Source organism: Odocoileus virginianus, chromosome 5 (assembly GCF_023699985.2).
Source record: "Odocoileus virginianus isolate 20LAN1187 ecotype Illinois chromosome 5, Ovbor_1.2, whole genome shotgun sequence".
NCBI lineage: Eukaryota > Metazoa > Chordata > Mammalia > Artiodactyla > Cervidae > Odocoileus > Odocoileus virginianus.
Window position 1 is genome coordinate 7,753,463 of NC_069678.1, and position 21,866 is coordinate 7,775,328.

At 37.1% G+C, this 21,866-nt stretch overlaps 1 protein-coding gene across 1 annotated transcript in view; it reads right to left on the bottom strand.

Moving 5' to 3' along the window:
* ARNT (aryl hydrocarbon receptor nuclear translocator) overlaps window positions 1–21,866 on the bottom strand; it is a 67,735-nt gene that overhangs the window by 25,741 nt on the left and 20,128 nt on the right. The window contains exons 2-5 of the mRNA XM_020912157.2: window positions 12,232–12,343; window positions 8,599–8,643; window positions 4,147–4,191; window positions 1,425–1,469 (exon numbers count right to left, since the gene is read on the bottom strand). Coding sequence (XP_020767816.1) covers window positions 1,425–1,469; window positions 4,147–4,191; window positions 8,599–8,643; window positions 12,232–12,343 — 247 coding nt within the window. The remainder of the gene's footprint in view (window positions 1–1,424; window positions 1,470–4,146; window positions 4,192–8,598; window positions 8,644–12,231; window positions 12,344–21,866) is intronic.

Below are 21,866 nucleotides of genomic sequence, written 5' to 3' on the forward strand. Positions count from 1 at the left end.
CTCCCTTGGTCTATAAAATATTGTTTGTTCTAAGTGTCTCTCTTATTCTCAACACTAGAAGGCAGAATTGGAAGTTCTACTTGTCCCCCTAATGGACAAGGCCCTAGCTTCTCTATCTGGGTGTGGTGCCAGTACACTGAGCTCAAGAGATTTATAAGATGCCATTTACTAGAAGTCCCTTAGGATGCCCAATTTGGGACAAAGTGAACTGGAGAATAGGAAGGAAGATGCTTAAAGGCCTGAAAACAGACAATCTGGATCTCACCACGGTAAGCAGAAAACATCTCCAATACTGACTTCCTCAAAATCAGGGTAAAATTACTGCTAAAAGTATAATTCAATATTTTTCAAATTGGATTTCTGAAAAGCCTAACAGTTCCTCAGTATCTTCCATAGGAATGCTTCAAGGAGAGACTCAAACAACATACTGCATTTCTGTTTCTGTTTTGAGCAGCTTTGTTTTCTCTTTTTTATGGACTTCTATTACCACTAAAGATTCTATCTGAACAAAAGTTCTCTGCCAAAACAAACAAACAAAAAGAAAACAATGAATCCAACTTAAATCTCTTTTTCATGATTAGAGCAAACTAATGTCCAGCAGTTAACCAAGGGCTTTTCCAAGGGCCCCCATTCCCAATGAATGCAATGTTCTTCCCACCATACCACACCAGTTTTCTGAAACGTGAAAGCATTAGCAGACATAAGTTAAAATGGCAGCAAAATGAGACTAAGACCCTGCTGAAAGAGGTAACAACAGGTCTCAGAGCGTCAGTCCATATTTAGTTACTCTGCCCGAGAAACATAAAATTCTACTCTTAAACATAAAGCACCCATTTCCTTGTATCTGACAGGTTTCTGACAGTGAAATCCAGAAGACTGATCTTTTAAATAGCCACATCAAGGCTACTAAGCTTTTCTAAGAAACCACAAGATTCATTCACCAAAGCCACACCAGTACCGCTGTGACAAGGTAATCTAGGCTGTGAGTGTATCCAGGAAAATAAGGGTGAGCTTTCTAGAAGGGTGTGGAGTAAATACTGAGGTCTAAAGACTAGGAACTAATTGCAAACACAGATATATTTATTGGCTTTCTGATAAAACAGTATTTTCCTGCTAAAGTATTGACTGGCACAGCGGCACTGTTTCTAAAAGCTTTTTATTCTGCAAAACTTAGTGTGCTAAGATAAAGAGAAATCTATAAAACTAATAGCAATTTCTTAAATTCCTAAGTTCCCTCAACTCACCCACTTTCTGCTGGGGGAAGCCAAAGTTCCTGTTATATACAAACTTCTAAAAATCTTGTCCTCTCTTGCCACAGACAAAGAAAAACATGAAGAGAAAGGGGAAGAAAAGAGCAGAAATAAAAAAAGGATAGAAAAACAGCAGCATCCACTTCATCGTGCTAAAAGACACCATTTTCCTACCTGGCGAGTCTCTCCTTATCCGCAGAGCTCTGCTCATCATCCGACCTAAAAACAGAATTAATGAACTAAGCTAAACGTAAAATAAAAAGAAAGGAAGGAAGGGAAGGGGAAGAAGGAAGGAAGGAAGAAAAGGGGGGAAGGAAAGAAGGAAGGGGAGAAAGGGAAAGAGGAAAGAGGGAGGAGAAAAGGGGGAAGGGAAGGGAAGGGAAGAAGATAACAGAAAAAAAAACAGATACAGAGAAGAGAGGGGGAAATGAAAATATAGACAAGAACCTTGCCTGTAACTCGACAAAACTATTTGTCAGAATAAAGGAAAAGTAACTCACAGGACAAAGGTCAACATAAAAGCAAGTCCAATATTCATTATAAATGAACATAATCTGAGCACAGAAAGCCAATTATCTCTTCAGAAACCAAGCAGACATACTATTTGAATAAGAACTAAACAAGAGGATACCATTTTCACATACTGCTTCCAATCTGCAAAGAAACTAATATCCACATATGCTATTTCTACATTGAAAAAAAAAAATCAAGCAGTAAATCATGTTAAGAACGTCAAACAAGTGATCACAAATACAATCTCTCTATAATACACATACAGCACACATGTGCTCACAGAGAAAATAACCAACCAGGTTTCCCGGGAGAATTATATAAATAAAACCAAGAGCTAGGTATCGAGTATATCCCCATCAATGACTTGATCTTGAAGTGGTACATTTCTCTTCTGTCACTTTTCCATTTCTCTGCAATAAAGCCATAACATTGCTGGATCCTAGATTAACTCCCTCTTCCCTGGAGGGGGCTACAAAGGATTACCACTAACTTTCTCTGAATAACTGAAATACTATAAGGGTTTGTGGCAAATGAAGAAAAACGCTGGTAGTTGGCACTGGTAGTTCAGTTTATCAGTAATCAATTCCATCTTAAATATATACATAAGTACATGTATATAAAGAGATTAAGAACAGATTAAGAAAAAATATCTAAGTATGATATATTAACAGGTTGAAAAAACAGCTATTAAAAAATGACAACTACAATGACTTTATCAATACATAGGGAAATTTCTAGAAAATGGTCAGCAGGGGAGAAAAAAAGAGACAAAAAAATAACACAGTAATGACAAGAACCATGTGAAAACGTATGCATATTGACAAGAGAAAGAAAAAGGTGGTATTAAGTAAAGTTTCATATTCACTGGGTTATTGTAATTCCTTAACAAGCTACAAATATTTTTTCAAAAAGTTGGGAAAATTCATTTCATCTTTTGAAGACCCTCTACTGAATCCCAAACAAGAATATTTGAGGTAAACTAGTTTAACAAATCTTAAAGAAATGAGTTCTGGGAATTCCCTGGCAGTCCAGCAGTTAGCACTCCACACATTCACTGCTGAGGGTACCAGTTCAATCCCTGGTCATGGAACTACGATCCCACAAAGAAATGAGCTCTGTTGTTTGCAAGTTAAATATCTAAAATTACGATTACCACTCTTACCAATACAGATCCATAATCCCTTATCTACTTCAATATTTCCAAATAAAATGCAGGATGTATAAATATTTACATTAAGCAAGACAAATGAAGACTAAAACAATTCAGGTCATGTTTTCATAGCTTTTTGGAATTTCAGTCAAGAGACTGAAACCCATACCACCACTATTATTTGATGGCTTCACTTTCTAATGCAGTTTTTAAAAAACTACTGCCCAAGTATCTACTATAAACTTCTCATTTGAGAGATGATTCACATCCTAAAGCATTTGTAAATACCTACTTCAGATTTAAAGTAACAACAAATTCTTCAGAAACCTTTAAGTCTGCTCCTTTTCCACTGCTACTGCCACCATTCTAGCCCAGGCAGGCCCTCACCATTTTATCATTTTACCAGTGGCATCCCATTTACCTTCTTGACTACAGTGCTGCTCTTCAATGAGTCCTACATAAAGCTACTAGAGAAAAATTCCACATGCATTTTATATTAATACATTATCACTTCATTCAAAGCTTATGATGGCATCTCACTGCTTCAGAGTAGTTTAAAACTACTCTGATTGATATTGCTTAACCCTTGACATCAACAGTTCTCAACGTATGGGCTCCAGACCAGCAGCATCAGCAATGAATAAGTAGTAATTGCTTAGCTAAGCATTGGATTTTAGATTATTCCCTTTTCTGATATGGCTGCAAATTCAATTTTTAAAAAACAAATAATTTACTGCTTAACAATATACAGAATAAACTTTCTAAGAATAAACCAGTATGAGTTGAGAGGATTTGTTTAATATAAACCAAAGTATTTTTCATCCTCTAGACAGGTAACTTAAACAAATGTATTTCAATAAAAATAGCACTCTGTATAAATTGTTTATTTGCTGTCATCTTTAAAAGAATAAAATCGTTATCTGTACAGGTTTTGTAGATCCACTTAATAATAAATGCAACTAAGAAATTCACATTGTTTGTGTTTCTGTGGACACCCAGTAAGCACAATGTATAGCTATTTATCACATACATAAAAACATTGTTTAGGTATACCCTTAGTTTGGCACCGTAAGTCTGAAGCCGTGTTACCTGACCATAAACAACAATCATAATACTAATTTTCACCAGTTGAGACTGGGCAGAGAAATTAACTCTCATTGAGAAAAAATTAAAACTAAGAATTTTTAAATTGCCTGGTCCCACATCAAGGACCAAGATGCTCTACTACATTACCTGGCAAATCGCTCCTTATCATTAGACATCTGATCATCATCACACCTGAAGGAGAAAAAAAAAGATTAATCCAAGGCATTATACTTGTTATCTCTATGAAAGGAGAACCAGAAAGGGGTAAAAATATTCAGCAAAAAAACCCAATTGAAAAGGCAGCACAAAGCAATAGAGATAATATCATCTCACAGAACTTAAAAATCCATGATTATTATTTGTCTGTTTTCTAATGTCTCCTTTACTCTTACTTACCAAACATTCCAAAAAAAGATGTTGAGCTCATGAGGGTACAATTGACTTCCCTGTCAATGCCTCCCCGAGGTTAGGGATAGTTTTGTTTTTCTTTGATTACGTCAAAAACCATGTAACATCAAATTTGCCATCTTAACCACGTTTAAGTGTATATGGCTCAGTAGCACTAATTAAATTCACACTGGTGTACAAAGTATCTCTAGAACTTTTTCACACTGAAAAACAAACTCTATAGCTACTGAACACCATCTTCTCATTCTCTCTGTCTCCATGCCACCCCTGGCTCTTGACAACCACCACTCCACTTTGTCTCTCTGATTTTGACTACTTTACATCCTCACATGAGTGAAATCATACAGTATTTATCTTTTTTTGACAGGCTTATTTCATTTAGTATAATGTCCTCAAGGTTCATCCATGTGGTAGTATGTGACAGAAATTCCTTTTTTAGGGCTGAGTAGTATTACATTTGTGAGTAGATATCTGGGGTGCTTCCACCTCTCAGTTACTATGAAAAATGGAGCAGTGAACATGAGTGTACAAATTTCTCTAAGATCTTGCTTTCAATTCTTTTGGATATATAACCAGAAGTGGCACTGCTGGATCATATAATATTTGTTTTTAATGTTTCAAGGAACCTCTGTACTGTTTTCCAAAGTGGCCGTACCATTTTACATTCCTACCAACAGTACACAAGAGTTCCAATTCCTCCATATCCTTAACAGTGCTTGCTATTTTCTGGATTTTTTGATGGTAGCATTCTAAGCCTACTCATTGTAGTTTTGATTTGCATTTCTCTAAATGATTAGTAATGTTGAGTGTCTCTCCATATGATTTTTAGCCATTTGTGTATGTTCTTTGGAGAAATGCCCATTCAAATCCTTTGCTCATTTTTTAAGCAGGTTGTTTTCTGTTACAGGAGTTCTGCAAGTATCACATCAGATATACGATTGGCAAATATTTTCTTCCATTCCATAGGTTACCTTTCCACTGTGCTTCCTTTGATGTGCAAAAGTTTCTAAAGTCTTAAATTATGATTTAAACAATGAACAACATCTCTTTGATTAAGAAAACACAATCCATTCATCTCAACAACTTCTATTTAATAAGCTGATGAATCCTGTTTGCTACTACAGAAACCACAAAGGAGGATGTGTTGAACGAGGTAAACCTAACTATGAAAACACCACTCTCTTCTCCGGATGATCTAAATTTTCCTCTTCTCACTGCCACAGGACATAACAAAAATCCATCCCCTTTGGGCAGAAAGAGCCTTTGTGAGACAGGTAAGACTCACAAAATTTTCAGTTAAGCCAGTTATTCCAATTACAGCCAAAATTTACACTTCACAGGCTATATAAATCCTCAACTGATTTGATCCCAAAATTTTTCTTTGAAAATAACTGGAGAGCAGACATAGAGGTGTAGTGGAATTTCAGCTCAAGGACAAATTATTTGTTTCTAAGACACAAAATATACTATAAATGACACGCTACAAACTCTTGATGAAAAAAGAGACCTATAATTTACATATTAACTTTGAATCTCAAGAATGTATCTTCCAGGTCCTTGCTACTCAAAGTGTGGTCAGTGGACCAGAAGCAGCAGCATCACTTAGGAATCTGTAAGAATGCAGAATCTTGGGCACTATCCGAGACCTAACAAATTATAATCTTCATCTTGTCAAGAACCCCCTGGTGGATTTATACCTGCATTTCTTTGAGCTTGAGAGCATTATTTTAGTACTAGCAACTCTGATATTGCATGTAGAATTTCAAATCCTTCATATTCTTACAAATTATTTCATGGTGTTGTTTGGAGAATATAACAAAATGACACTTGAACAAAGTGATGAAAAGAGGTAATAAATTACAACTTGCATCACCAAGGAGACTGATTTAATCCACCAAGTATCCACCAAGTATTAAGCTGATTTACAAATTTACAGACACAATGCAAGTAAGACTTTCACTCTCAGACCAAAGCGGAAAATTCCAACTAAAAAAATGTACCGGGAATTCCTGTTTAGGACTCTGTATTTCCACTGCCCGGGGCATGGGTTCAATTCCTGATTGAGGAACTAAGATCCTGCAAGCCATGAAGCCGGAAAAATAAAAGTTCTAATGATTAAGTAAAAAAAATTTGGTGATGACTCTCCTGGGCATGCATAATGACCTATTTGGTAAGATCAATTATGAAAACTTCTTTTTAAGGTTGGGGAAAGGACAAATAAACGTTTTAAAATTTGTGTGTAGTTTGTGACTACCAGATTTTGTGGAATGGAAGCAATGGCTCAGGGCTAGAGCTAAATGACAGGAATAAATAAGACTAGTGATTACCTCTATCACATTCATATGCACATCTACTACTACTATTATATTTATTATAATTAGGGATTCCTAATTGGAGGAATGTGCACTGGAACTGTGTGGGAAAAAGTCTATTCTTGCATAGAAACTGAAATCTTTTCCCCTCTTTACATTTGCTGACAGTCATTAATGCTCAAGACGTCTCTTGGAAAATGGCTTTCTCCAATATTTTGCGACTATTTCTTTATGGTAGCCAAGTCACACTTGTTGTTTTCGAGAATATCTGGCAGTGTTCCACAGCTGGACAGAAGCTAAACACATGAACTTTAACTTTAAATACTGCAAAAACAATAATAATAGATAGACAGATGTCACTGACTCAACTAAGCACTATAAAACTAAACAATGGCAAGCAATTTACAATATGGGCATCTTCTGTATAAAAACAAAAAATGAGGAGACAATGACTGTATATGCACACATGTGAGTGCATTTAAATACACTTACATATGCACTGAATATCTGTGGAAGGATATTTAATAAACTGGAAACTACAGTCTCAGGAGAAGGATTCTGAAGGTATGAAGTGAAGATGTACTTTCATTACATATAACCTTGTACTGTTTAACAATTTTGTGATAAAGTATGTTTATATTTCTTTTAAGAACTTAGTTCAAATAATAAAATCCAGAAACTCACATAGTAAAATAAATTTTTTTAAGAACAGGGCTCCTTTATTTATTTTTCAAATATGTGTTACTCTGCAATGTAGACATTACCTAGGTAGCATTTTCAACTTTGAAAAGAAAAAAAAGGCGGGGTGTAGTCAAGGTTACCTTCCATTCTTTGACTCTTACTGCTTTCCTGACCTCAAAGCAAAGCAAAGTAAGGACTTCCCTGGTGGTCCCACGGGTAAGACTCCATGCTCCCAATGCAAGGGGTCTGAGTTCGATCCCTGGTTAGGCAACTACGTCCCACATGATGAACTAAAGATCCAACATGTAGCAACGAAGATCCTGCATGCTGCAGCTAAAACCCAACACAGCACCAACCCCACCCTCCCAAAAAAACCCCCACAAAGCCAAGTAACTGGTCTTATGCAAGAATAGAAATTTCCTTTCTCTGAAAGTACTCCTTCATCAATATACTGAAAAGTTCATTTTCAGTTCGCTAGAAGGTTCAGTACTACAAGGATACAAATTTCAATTCCCGCTCTGTAGGAGAAATCAGTGAATATCACAGGGCAACTTTAGTACATTAATGACCTCCCAACTAATTACTCCTTGCAGAATTCACTACCTGGTGCAGCCCACTCCCATATTGAGTCAGAACTTGGACATATGACTTGCTTTGGCCAATAGGACAACAGCAAATGTCAATACAAAGCAGATGCTTGATAATAAGCACTTGGACTGAAACTTGCCCTTTGTATTACAGCCATCACCATGTAAAGAAACTCAAGTCTGCCCTCTTTAAGGAGAAATGACCACAAAAAAAAAAAAAAAAAAAAACAAAGAGAGAGAGAGAGAGATACCCAGCATTATCATCTGAGTCCAGTTCCCAGATGACAAGGCAGCTGAATGCAGTCTTAAGAATCAGCAAGATCAGCAGAATAACCAATCGACAGAATTGTAAGAAATAATAAATCATTGTTATTTTTAAGCCACACAACTACAGGTAACTGATACAGAGGGTCTTGTAAATTCTGTACTCTCTTCTCATTGAGCACTTTCCTCTGGAGTTATTACCAGAATGCTTGGAAATTGTATGGGGTATAACAGGAAATTTTAGTTTTAGGATGAAGGACTCTCCTCAGGTCTAAAGACAAAAATATGAGTCATAAAGATAATTAATTTTTAATATCAGAGACCTAGATAAAATTTTATGATCTTACCTCAAAAATTTACTGTTCCCTTCTCCATCATCATCAAAATCCAATCTGAGGAAAGTCAACAAAAAATATTATAAGACTACTGATAACACAGAATATTAAAAAAAATTAAAATTCTAAACCCACAATCTATCAGAACACTCACTCAAAAGGAAGAAGGAAAAGAGGAAGTGGACATAAGCAAAGATATACTTACTACCTCTTCCTTGTTGAACCAAACTGGGCAAAGAAATTGGTCAATCAAAAATGAGTACCAGACTTCCCTAGTGGTCCAGCGGTTAAGAATCTGCCTGCCAATGCAGGGGACACAGGTTCGATCCTTGGTCTGGGAAAATCCCACATGCCGCAGGGCAACTAAGCTCATGTGCCACAACTACTGAGCCTGTGCACAGGAAGCCCGAGCTCCGCAACAAGAGAAGCCACCACAATGAGAAGCCCAGAAATCGCAACTAGAGAGTAGCCTCTGCTCTCCACAGCTAAAGAAAGCCTGTACACAGCAACAAAAACCCAGCACAGCCAAAAATAAATGATAAATAAGTAAATAAAGAGACATGGGTTCAGTCCTTGGGTTGGGAAGATCCCCTGGAGGGCATGGCAACCTACTCCAAAACTCTTGTCTAGAGAATCCCATGGACAGAGGCACCTGGCGGGCTATCATTGATGGGGTCGCAAAGAGTCAGACATGACTGAAGCAGTTTAGCAAGTAAATAAGTAATTTTTTTCTTTAAAAAGAGTGACTACTGCTACCTTTATTTTCCGAGGGTAGCAATCCACCTTTGTCAAAGTTTTACATCAGAATACAACCTCACAAAAGGAGAAGGAATCTTCTCAAAAAGGACAAGGAAAACATCAGTATGGGTAATTCAGGTCTTTATTTTTCATTTCTATAGTCTATTCTAGGCTATGTTACCAGCTCTCTGAAATATCTCTCAAAACAGTGATGTTCCATAAGGAAGTGATTTAAGGCCTCCGAAGGTTGGGTTTTTGTTTGGCCACACTGCACAGCTTGTGGAATCTTAGTTCCCAAGTAGAACCAAATATGAGCCCTCAGCTGTGAAATGGAGAAGGCAATGGCAACCCACTCCAGTACTCTTGCCTGGAAAATCCCTCGGACAGAGGAGCCTAGTGGGCTGTAGTCCATGGGGTTGCTAAGAGTCGGACTCTTAGCAACTGAAGACTGAGTGTCTTCACTTTCACTTTTCACTTTCATGCATTGGAGAAGGAAATGGCAACCCACTCCAGTGTTCTTGCCTGGAGAATCCCAGGGATGGGGGAGCCTGGTGGGCTGCCATCTATGGGGTCACACAGAGTCGGACATGAATGAAGCGACTCAGCAGGAGTAGCAGCAGCAGTAGCAGTAGCAGCTCTGAAAGCGCAGAATTTTAATCAATGAACCACAAGAGAATTCCCCGAAGATTGTTAAATAATGTTTCTTTCCTTCATTCATGCAAGGAACATGTAATACATGCTACATTCCAGATAGTGTACTAGATGAGTTGAAAACAAAAGATTTGCCCTCAAAGGCTTCTTCTCCTAGACAAACATAAATATATAAGTGAAAATGAGAAAGCATCATATGAGGAGCACAATCAATAAGCTATAGATGCTTAGTGAAAAAAGAGGCGACCTTCATTTCAAGGGATTAGGCAAGATTATAGGTAGAGAGGCAATCTCCTATTAATCTCTATACTGAATTAAAATGTAACTCATGTTACCACCTTAATCCAGTGATCTTGGCATCTCCATTAGAGTGATAACCTGATATTAGAGGCCTCTAAATGGATTATATATGAAGTACATAGCATTAATCCTGAAAGTGCCCATTTTTCTTCCTCCCTGTAGCCCCAGATCACATGTCAAAATCAACCTACTGACCCAATAACTTCATGTCTAAGACTCTATCCTAAATAAACAACTCAGAAAAAATTTATGTACAAAGATACTCATTAAGCATTACAATGTAATAGTATATCTTCAAAACTGTTTTAACTTCCCAAAACAGAAATTAAGTACATCCTTCTATGTAACTATTTTAAATTATGTTTCTATATAATACGTAACAGTATGGGAAAAAGAGTTATTTTACACAATTAGATCAAAAGACTAGGCTACAAAAACAAATATATGATTATAACTAGATATAAAGAATGAAGTAATTATGCAAAAAAACTAATGGGAGATAAATTTGGGTAGTAAGATGATTGCTTTACTACTAGTCTTCTAACTTTCTACATTTTCTAATATTTCTTTTTAAAAATGTATTATTTCTTTTAATATATTTTCCTCCTTACCAGTAATACAAACACTTCAGAAAATGTAGAAATAATTAAAAACAAAAGAAAAAATAAATCACCCATAATCCCATCATCCAGACTAACTGATAAGTATCCTTTCAGTTTTTTGGCTATGCATGTGTTATATACATATGTTTTTCTGATAGGAGTTGATATATTACATATACTGTAACCTCATTTCTCAATATATTATGAACATTTTTCTGTACTAATATATATTTGCCACTTCTAATAGCTGTACACTTTCAATATAACTTTCTCAGCCAATCTCTTAATTTTGATATTAATACCGATTCTGATTCTAATTGTTAAGATTATACATAATCTTAACACTGTGTTTAAGAGAGCAGACTCTAAAGCTAATCTCTCAAGGTTTACATTATAGATCCTCCACTTACTAGCTTTAAAACTTTGGGTAAATTACTTATTCACCCTATGCCTCAGTAAACTAATTACTTCTTGGAGACACAAAAAGCCTTAATATGTTATTCTGTTACCATCTTAAGGTAGAGAACACTCCTGCATTACTATAGGTAGGAGGAAACTTAAAGACTAGGTGTATCATTAGCTACAGAATTTTTTAAAACAAAAGAAAGAAAAAAATAGAAAATTTAAAGTAGCTAAAATACTACCCATTCTCCCAGGCCTTTCTAAAGCAATCTCTTTTCTGAAGCCTTTCCCAACCTCTACCAACCAATGGTGATATTTCCATACAGTGAAATACACAGCACTGTATTTGTTCCTTTCTTACCAAACCTGGCGTATTCTATATTGAATTACATTTATGTGTGTGATGATTATCCCTTTAAGAACATAAGCAACTTAGAGACAAGGACTGTGCCTTATTTACCTTCGTATTCTAGAAGCAATCACACAATGCCTTACACTAATTAGGCATTTAATAAATAATTCTGGAACCAAATGGACTCTGGATTCCCAATGAGGCAACATATCAATAACTTAAAGGGAAAATATTCTAGATTTCAGCATTGTCTAAATTCAGGAAAGTAAAAAGCCTACCAAAAAGATTCTGAGAATGGAGATACAAAGCTTAATGAAAGCAGCGAAATTTTCTCAGCAACAGTGAAATCTTTGGGCTTAGCTACAGTCCTTTACCTTGCATAGATTTTTGGTTTAAAAAAAAAATAAAACTGCCTCTAAGCAACTTAGATAAAAACATCAATTCCACACAAAGAAAAATCCAGGGACTAAATAAAGTTATCTGAAAGAAGTGTAATAAGCAGCCAGAAGAAGCAAGAGGGTTAGGAAAAGGGGTTTAGTAACTAACAAAATGAGGTGGTTTAAAGGAGAAGCGTTCATGACACACTACACTCAAACTTACCCTGGTCGCCGCTTAATAGCCCTCTGGACGATGGCTCCTCCACCTTGAATCCCAGGCCCAGCATTTCCAGAGGCAATGGCCGGACCCAGAGGTGGTACATCTGATGTCATTTCTGTCAGAGAAAAACAGAAATGCAGACTTTAGAAAGACTGTCCTTGTTTATCATCATCATCACTATCAAACTAGCTAGAAGAAAGGCTGAAGCTATGGATGATATCTCAGTAATTTGCTAGAAAACTCGAATGCTCATTCTAGATTGCTTTTCTTGAATTCTTACTCTGGAAAAAGATTTCCCTACTTCAGTTTCCCCAACTTCATACAGTTTGGAAGAGCGGGCACTATATTCTGCAGCCTCCACTTCTAAAAGCTTGTAATAGAGACATTCATCTAAAAGATACAAATTGGTTTACATACTTCATTCACGCAACAAATATATATAACTTAGCTCCTCTGAATTTATTTTATTTAGAAAATGCAGGACAACCTGAAAATTAAAAATCACCTGAAGTCCAATATTCAAAAATACTTTACATAGAGTAAAACTCTAAGTCCTTTGTTATGGCTCCTCTTTTTAATCCTTCCTCTCTCCTATCAATTCAATCTTATACCCCAGAAGCAACCATTTTTAACAGCTGAGTTCAGTTTATTTCTTATTTTTTCCCTCAGATTATATACATCTATCTCTCTGATCAGAAATGGGCACATTTGATTACAGAGGGTTTGTTGAAGATGACCACTGGCCTTTTGGAACTAACCGTATGTGCGAGTCCACAAGACAGGCCAAAAATACTGTATACAAAGATTCTTGATGTTTTCAGACAAATCAAATCCCTGAAAATGTAGCATACAGGAAGTATACAGAACAGATTACAAATGAGAAGCTGGGTATGGGTAAAGTGAAACCAGATATTAAAAGAAAAAAATTAAGAGCAACTTCACGGTGGCCAAGCAGAAGAGATATTTCTCCAGGCTGAAAATGAACCAAATCTGGAGAGAAAAATGATGCAATGGAAAGGAAACATGGGAGCCTTTAGTGCAAGAGTCTCCTGCCAACCAGCGGAGATGGCCATCATCAGATGACACGTGTGATGATGGGGGAGGAGGCACTTTTCGTAATGAAAATAGAATTCTGGTCTGCAAGTTGCTTTTATCATTTAAATACATATCAAAGATATCCATACACACACACACACACACACACACACACACACTCTCAAGACAGATGCCTCATCCCTTTTTTCATAACCTCACATTGTATGAATATATCATAACTTATTCAACTATTCCCCAAGTTGACTGACATTTATGTTGTTTCTATTTACTATTACTAATTATCTACTATTACAAATAAGCAAATGTATTTATACTTACTAATATAAGCATATAAAACATTTACACATACAACTTTAAATTCTCTTCTGCTTTTTAGGACAGATTCCTACAGATGAAATTCACTGTATCCAGGAATATAATAAGCACTTAAAATTAAGATGGATACTGTTAAATTACATTCCAAAAAGGTTGCTAAAATTTCTGCTCCCACTAACAGGATATGAGAGTACCTATCTCCCTCACCAGGACTTGATATTATACTTTGTAATTTCACTAAAACTGACAAACAAAAATGGTACAGTATTTAATTCTTATTATGTGTTTTTACATTAGTCTTCTGAAATCAATGAGTTGACATATCTTTGGTATTTTTATACTTAATAATATATCTTTTTCTAAAGAATTTACAGGATCTATCAGTATATAAAAGATATTATCTATTGGTATATAAAATATATTAAAGGACATCAATTTATAGAGGATAATGCATGCCTATTATGTATTACAAATATTTTCCATCACCTACATCAGCCTTTAAATATATAACATTTTACAATTTTATGTTTTTTAATTTCTCAATGTTTTCCTAAATAATTCCTGGATTTCTGTCTTGCTTAGAAAAGCTCCCCACCTTTGAATTTACATCCTTATAATACTTTTATGTTTCTCATTTAGATTTTCAATCCATCTGAAATTTATTACTTTTGCCTACCTGGCATAAGGCAGGACACTGATTATCTTCTTGTAAATGGTTAGCTAATTATTCTAATATCATTTGCTGGTTAATCCCTCCTTTCCTCACTTATCTGAAATGACTCTCTTTACTAAATTTTTGGGTGTCTACAAGCAATTGATCTTTCTATACTTTTATTGTGTATTAATATATTTTCCAGCTCAAGTGTTTTTTAATAGCACATTCTAATTATCAAATAGGAAAGTCCTCCATTCTCCATTAATTTATTTTACAAAATGTTCTTATTAAATGGCATATACTACTTCTGCTTCCAGGACAATGGAATAGATGTACTTTCCCATATTCCTCCTGCTAAGCACAACTAAAAGTTCTAGACATCATACATAAAACAAACATAAGAATATTCTGAAAGGTAGAGAGAAAAAGGCAGACCAGATGAAGACTTCAGGATCTGAAGAGTTTATGGGGATGAGTTCTCCTGGGTTTCCTTTTCCAAAAGGGTTAGTCTCTCTAGACAAAGGACCAGGAAGGAGAACAGGTTACCAGGACAGGAGAATTCTTAAACAACTACTACTCTACCTCAGCCAAACACCAGAGGAAAACTGTGACCCAACCTTTACTCTGTCAGCAAAGGCTGAGTGGGGAACCTAAATATCTGGCTTTGCAAGGCTGTGACAAAGTAGCTCAATACCCCTCCTGGGATGGTGTCAGAGAAGGCCAAGTAGGGTCTTGGAATTTTCATTTCCAGCGGTCAGAAATGCGGACCTGTCCCTCCCAAGTGTCAATGGAAACCATGTGTGGAAAAGTAATTCCCATCCAATATCCAGCAGTAAGAAGTCCTACCTCAAATGTCAAAATAGGCTTAGTGGGGAACCTGGAATTCTATCTCTACTGAGTAATAACAAGGTAGTGCCCTTATTGATACCACTCTTCTAAAGTGGTATCATGAAAGCTATATAAAACAGGTTTAAATAAGGGCCAATATCACAGAATACAAAAATGTCCAGGCTTCAAATTTTTTTAAAAAATCACTCATCATACTAAGAATCAGGGAGATTTTAAATTTGAGAAAAATAACAATCAATAGATGCTAACAATGAAATGACACAAATGTTAGAATTATCTGATAAAGATTTTTAAAATGAGTATGGTAAAAATAATAATAAACAGTCATGTCTGAGTCTTTGTTACCCCATGGACTATAGCCCACCAGGTTCCTCAGTCCATGGATTCTCCAGGCAAGAATACTGGAGTGGATTGCCATTCCCTTCTCCAGAGGATCTTCCTGACCCAGGGATGGTAAAAATGCTTCAACAAGCAATTACTATCACAGTTGAAACAAATGAAAAAATAGCCTCAGCAAAAATAGTGTCAGCAAATATGTAGGAAATATAAAGAAGAATTGAATAGAAATCTTAGAACTGAAAATACAAATTCAAATTAAAAGTTAAGTGGATAGGCTCAACAGCAGAAAGGAAGGAACAAAGGAAAGAATCCGTGAAATGAAAGAACACTACAAATTACCTAATCCTAAGAGAAAACATCTGTGATCCAGTCCCATCACTTCATGGCAAATAAGATGGGGAAAAAATGGAAACAGTGACAGGCTTTATTTTCTCAGGCTCCAAAATCACTGCAGATGGTGACTGCAGCCATGAAATCAAAAGATGATTGCTCCATGGAAGAAAAGCTATGACAAACCTAGACAGTATATTGAAAGATAGAGAGACATTACTTTGCTGACAAAGGTTCATCTAGTCAAAGCTATGGTTTTAACAATAGTCATGTATGGATGTGAGAGTTGGACCATAAAGAAGGCTGAGTGCCGAAGAATTGATGCTTTTGAACTGTGCTGTTGGAGAAGACTCTTGAGAGTCCCGTGGACTGCAAGGAGATCCAACCAGTCCATCATAAAGGAGATCAGTCCTGGGTGTTCATTGGAAGGACTGATGCTAAAGCTGAAGCTCCAGTATTTTGGCCACCTGAAGAGCTGACTCACTGGGAAAGACTGAAGGCAGGAGGAGAAGGGGACGACAGAGGATGAGATGGCTGGATGGCATCACTGACTTAATGGGCATGAGTTTGAGCAGGCTCCGGGAGTTGGTAATGGACAGGGAAGCCTGGAGTGCTGCAGTCCATGGGGGTCGCAAAGAGTCATACACGACTGAGCAAGTGAACTGACTGACTGAAGAGAAAACAGACAGGGGAAGAGAATGAATAGGGGAAAAAAAAAATCAAGAGATGCTCAGGGACTTGTATAACTAACAAAAGAGCTAGTATTTGTGTCATTAGAGTCCTGGGGGCGGGGAGAAGGCAAAGCTGAAAAATAACATCTAACTTTCCAAATTTGGTGACAGATGTAACCTATGGATTCAAGAAGCTGAGCAACCCTTAAAGGACAAACCTAAAGAAACTCATTTCAACACACATCACAATTAAACATAAAAAAATTAAAGACAAAGTTTTGAAAGTATCTGGAGAAAAATGACACTTGAGAGGAAAAATAATTCAGATAGCAAATTTTTCGTCAGAAACCATGGAGGCCAAAAGAAAGTGGTATAATAATTTTTAAGTTCTGAAAGAAAGAAACTACCAATCCAGAATCCTTTACCCAGTGAAAACATCATTCAAAAATGAGCAGAAAATAAACATATTTTCTGATGATGGAGAACTAAGGAGGATCTGTCATCAGCAGCCCTATGCTAAAGAACAGCTAAACAAAGTTCTCTGAAAAGAAAGGATGTAAAGAGAAGAAATTTTAGAACACCAAGAAAGAAGGAAAAAAACACTGTATTAATAAAAATCAATAGGCTGTCCTTCTTTTGAAGTTTCTAAATTATATATAATGATTGAAGCAAAAATGACAACACTGATGTTTCTAAATGTAAATACAGAAATTTAAGGCAAATTATAAATGGGGAGGATAAAAGAAGGTAAAGGTAGGTAAGATTTCAACACTTTACTCAAACTGGTAAAATGACATCAACAGACTGTGCTGTATTATGTATATGTATATATAACATAAGGCCCACTATAGCAATTGCTAGAAAAGCTATTCAAGAAGATACATTAATAAACATTATTTGTTGTTATTGTTTAGTTGCTCAGTCATGTCCAACTCTTTAGTAGAAGTTTTAAAAATGCTCAAATAACCTATAGGAAGGCAGGAAAAAGAAAACAGAGAAACAAAAATCAAAATAAACAGAAAACAAAAAATAACATGGCAGACTTAAGCACTAACATATCAATAAGTTTATTAAATGCAAATGGTATAAATATATCAATTAACAGACAGATTGGCAGAGCAACTTTATTTTATTTTTTTTATTTATTTTTTTTTATTAGTTGGAGGCTAATTACTTTACATCATTACAGTAGTTTTTGTTATACATTGAAATGAATTAGCCATGGATTTACATGTATTCCCCATCCCGGTCCCCCCTCCCACCTCCCTCTCTACCCGATCCCTCTGGGTCTTCCCAGTGCACCAGGCCCAAGCACTTGTCTCATGTACCCAACCTGGGCTGGTGATCTGTTTCACCCTAGATAATATACATGTTTCAGTGCTGTTCTCTTGAAACATCCCACCCTCGCCTTCTCCCAGAGTCCACAAGTCTGTTCTATACATCTGAGTCTCTTTTTCTGTTTGGCATATAGGGTTATCGTTACCATCTTTCTAAAGTCCATATATATGTGTTAGTATACTGTAATGGTCTTTATCTTTCTGGCTTACTTCGCTCTGTATAATGGGCTCCAGTTTCATCCATCTCATTAGAACTGATTCAAATGAATTCTTTTTAATGGCTGAGTAATATTCCATGGTGTATATGGACCACAGCTTCCTCATCCATTCGTCTGCTGATGGGCATCTGGGTTGCTTCCATGTCCTGGCTATTATAAACAGTGCTGCGATGAACATTGGAGTGCACGTGTCTCTTTCAGATCTGGTTTCCTTGGTGTGTATGCCCAGAAGTGGGATTGCTGGGTCATGTGGCAGATCTATTTCCAGCTTTTTAAGAAATCTCCACACTGTTTTCCATAGTGGCTGTACTAATTTGCATTCCCACCAACAGTGTAAGAGGGTTCCCTTTTCTCCACACCCTCTCCAGCATTTATTGCTTGTAGACTTTTGGATTGCAGCCATCCTGACTGGCGTATAATGGTACCTCATTGTGGTTTTGATTTGCATTTCTCTGATAATGAGTGATGTTGAGCATCTTTTCATGTGTTTGTTAGCCATCTGTATGTCTTCCTTGGAGAAATGTCTGTTGAGTTCTTTGGCCCATTTTTTGATTGGGTCATTTATTTTTCTGGAGTTGAGCTGGAGGAGTTGCTTGTATATTTTTGAGATTAATCCTTTGTCTGTTGCTTCGTTTGCTATTATTTTCTCCCAATCTGAGGGCTGTCTTTTCACCTTGCTTATAGTTTCCTTTGTTGTGCAAAAGCTTTTAAGTTTCATTAGGTCCCATTTGTTTATTTTTGTTTTTATTTCTGAAATTCTGGGATGCGAGAGCAACTTTAAAAACATGACAACTATATGCTGTCTACAAGAAACTCACTTCAAATGTAACAGTGGAGGTGGGACGAAAGTAAAATAATGGAAAAGATACATCTTGTAAAATATTAATCAAAGGAAAGCAAAAGTGGCTATGTTAATAATAATCAGATAAGGTAAAGTCTGGAAGATGGTGAGGGACAGAGAGGCCTGGCATGCTGCAGTCCATGGGTTCGCAGAGTCAGACACAACGTGGTGACTGAACAACACAAAAACGTAAACTCCAAAGCAAATAAAATTACCGGAGACAAAGCAGAACATTATATAATAAAGATTCAATCCAGCAAGGAAACATTTGGTATACATGCACGACAAAGCTGCAAAATATGTTAAACAAAAACTGACAGAACAGAAAGGAGAAAACCGTTATAGCTAAGAGACTTCAACATCCCTCTCAACAATGCACAGAACAATTAGAAAGAAAATCAGCGAAGGTACAGAAAACCTCAGTGACACCTCAATCAACAGGGTCTAATTAACATTTCCCCTTCATGGATCACAGCTTGTCATGGTGAAGGGGCTTGTGTATGAAGCTGCATAAGCTTCAATGAAGCCATACAAGCCATGCCATCAGGGCCACCCAAGATGAACGGGTCACAGTGGAGAGTTCTGACAAAATGTGGTCCACGGGAGGAGGGAATGGCAAACCACTCCAGTATTATTGCCTTGAGAACCCCATGAACAGCATGAGAAGGCAAAAAGATACGACACCGGAAGATGAAGACTTGAAATCCTTCAAGCTAGGCTTTAGCAGTACAAAAACCAAGAATTTCCAGATGGGAGAAGCTAGGTTTAGAAAAGGCAGAGGAACCAGAGATCAAATTGCCAACATCCACTGTATCTTAGAGAAAGCAAGGGAATTACAGAGAAACATCTACTTCTGCTTCATTGACTATGTTAAAGCCTTTGACAGTGTGGATCACAACAATCTGTGGAAAATTCTTAAAGAGACGGGAATACCAGACCACCTTACCTGTCTCCTGAGAAACCCATATGCAGGTCAAGAAGCAACAGTAAGAACCAGACATGGAACCACAGACTGGTTCAAAATTGGGAAATGAGTACATCAAGGCTGTATATTGTCATCCTGCTTATTTAACTTATACGCAGAGTACATCATGCAAAACGCCAGGCTGGATGAATCAAAAGCTGGAATAAAGATTGCAGGGAGAAATATCAACAACCTCAGATAAGCAGATGATATCAGTCTAACAGCAGAAAGCAAAGAGGAACTAAAGAGCCTCTTGATGAGGGTGAAAGAGGAGAGTGAAGAAGCAGGTTAAAACTCAACATTCAGAAAACAAAGACTGTGGCATCCAGTCCCATCACTTCATGGCAAATAGAAGGAGAAAAAATGGAAACACTGACATTTTATTTTCTTGGGCTCCAAAACTGCTGAAGACAGTGACTGCAACCATGAAATTAAAAGATGCTTGTTCCTTGGAAGTAAAGCCATGATAAACCTACACAGCACATTAAAAAGCAGAGACAATACTTTGCCTACAAAGGTCCAAACAGCCAAAGCTATGTTTTTTTCTAGCAGTCATATATGGATGTGAGACATGGACCATAATGAAGGCTGAGCACTAAAGAATTGATGCTTTCAAATTGTAGTAATGGAGAAGATTCTTGAGGGTCCTTCGGACTGTAAGGAGATCAAACCAATCAATCCTAAAGGATATCAACTCTAATATTCACTGGAAGCACTGATGCTGGAGCTGAAGCCCCAATACTTTGGCCATCTGATGCGAAAAGCCGACTCACTGGAAAAGGCCCTGATGCTGGGAAAAACTGAGGGCAGGAGGAGAAGGGGATAACAGAGGATGAGATAGTTGGATAGCATCATTGACTCAAAGGACATGAGTTTGAGCCAACTCCAGGAGATGGTGAAGGACAGGGAGGCCTGGCGCGCTGCAGTACATGGGGTCACAAAAGAATCAGACACAACTTAGCAACTGAACAACAGCAAGTCAACATTTATAAAAATACCACACCCAACAGCAGCAGATATACATTCTTTTCAAGTGTCCCCAGAACAGATACCAAGATAGACCATATGCTGTGCCATTAAGCAAACCTCAACAAATTTAAAAGAACTGAAATCATAGATTGGATTCTCCACCCACAATGGAATCAAACTAGAAATCAGTTAACAGAAAGATAATAGGAAAATCTCCATTTGCCTGGACACTAAACAACACATTTCTCAGTAACTTAAGAAGAGGTCTCAAAGTGGGTAAAAAATACAGCGAACTAAAAATGAAATTACAAGATGGTAAAATTTGTGGAACACACCAAAAGCTATATAGTCAGAGGAAATTTTACAGTCCTAAAATGCTATATAAGAAAAGAGGAAAAAGTCAAATAAATCACCTAAACTAGAAGGGAAAAAACAGGTCACTTCCATCCAGGCCAGACCCCAAGATGGTTGAATTCTTGTTGAGACATGTTGGCCATCATTGCCTCCACGCCCACCTTAGTCCTCAGTTCAGTATCAGTAATGTTGTTCCTTTGGGAACCACAGCCAAGGAAGAGATGGAGAGGTTCTGGAAAAGAACACTATTTCAAATTGTCCTTTGTCTCCCCATATCAGTATCTACAACTGGTCTCTTTCCATGGTGATGTCCATTTGCCACGGTGGCACTGGTATTGCCTCGAGTACAGGGATTTCTCTTGGTCCCTGTGAGCTTTGATTCTCATTTGGAACTTGTGAAGTCCCTGTGTTTGGGACCAGCACTGATCACACAGCTAAATTTGCACTCGTCTTCCCTCTCCTGTATCACACCTGGAATGGGATCCGATACTTGATGTGGGACCTAGGAAAAGGTTTGTGCTTGCAGATCCTCTTGGAGCTCAGCAGTAGCATACCTTATAGAACCACAATAATGGAAAAGGCCCAGTTTTCCCCTTATTTCTAAAGATGGAATGACTGCAAAAGTTCCCTCTTCTTGCCCCCAGTTTGCAGCCTACTCTGGACCTGGGCGCCTTCATTCTCTCTTCATGTTAGGCCTTGGTTTATGCTGAGGGTCAGCTTTTCGCTTCTTCCTGAGACAG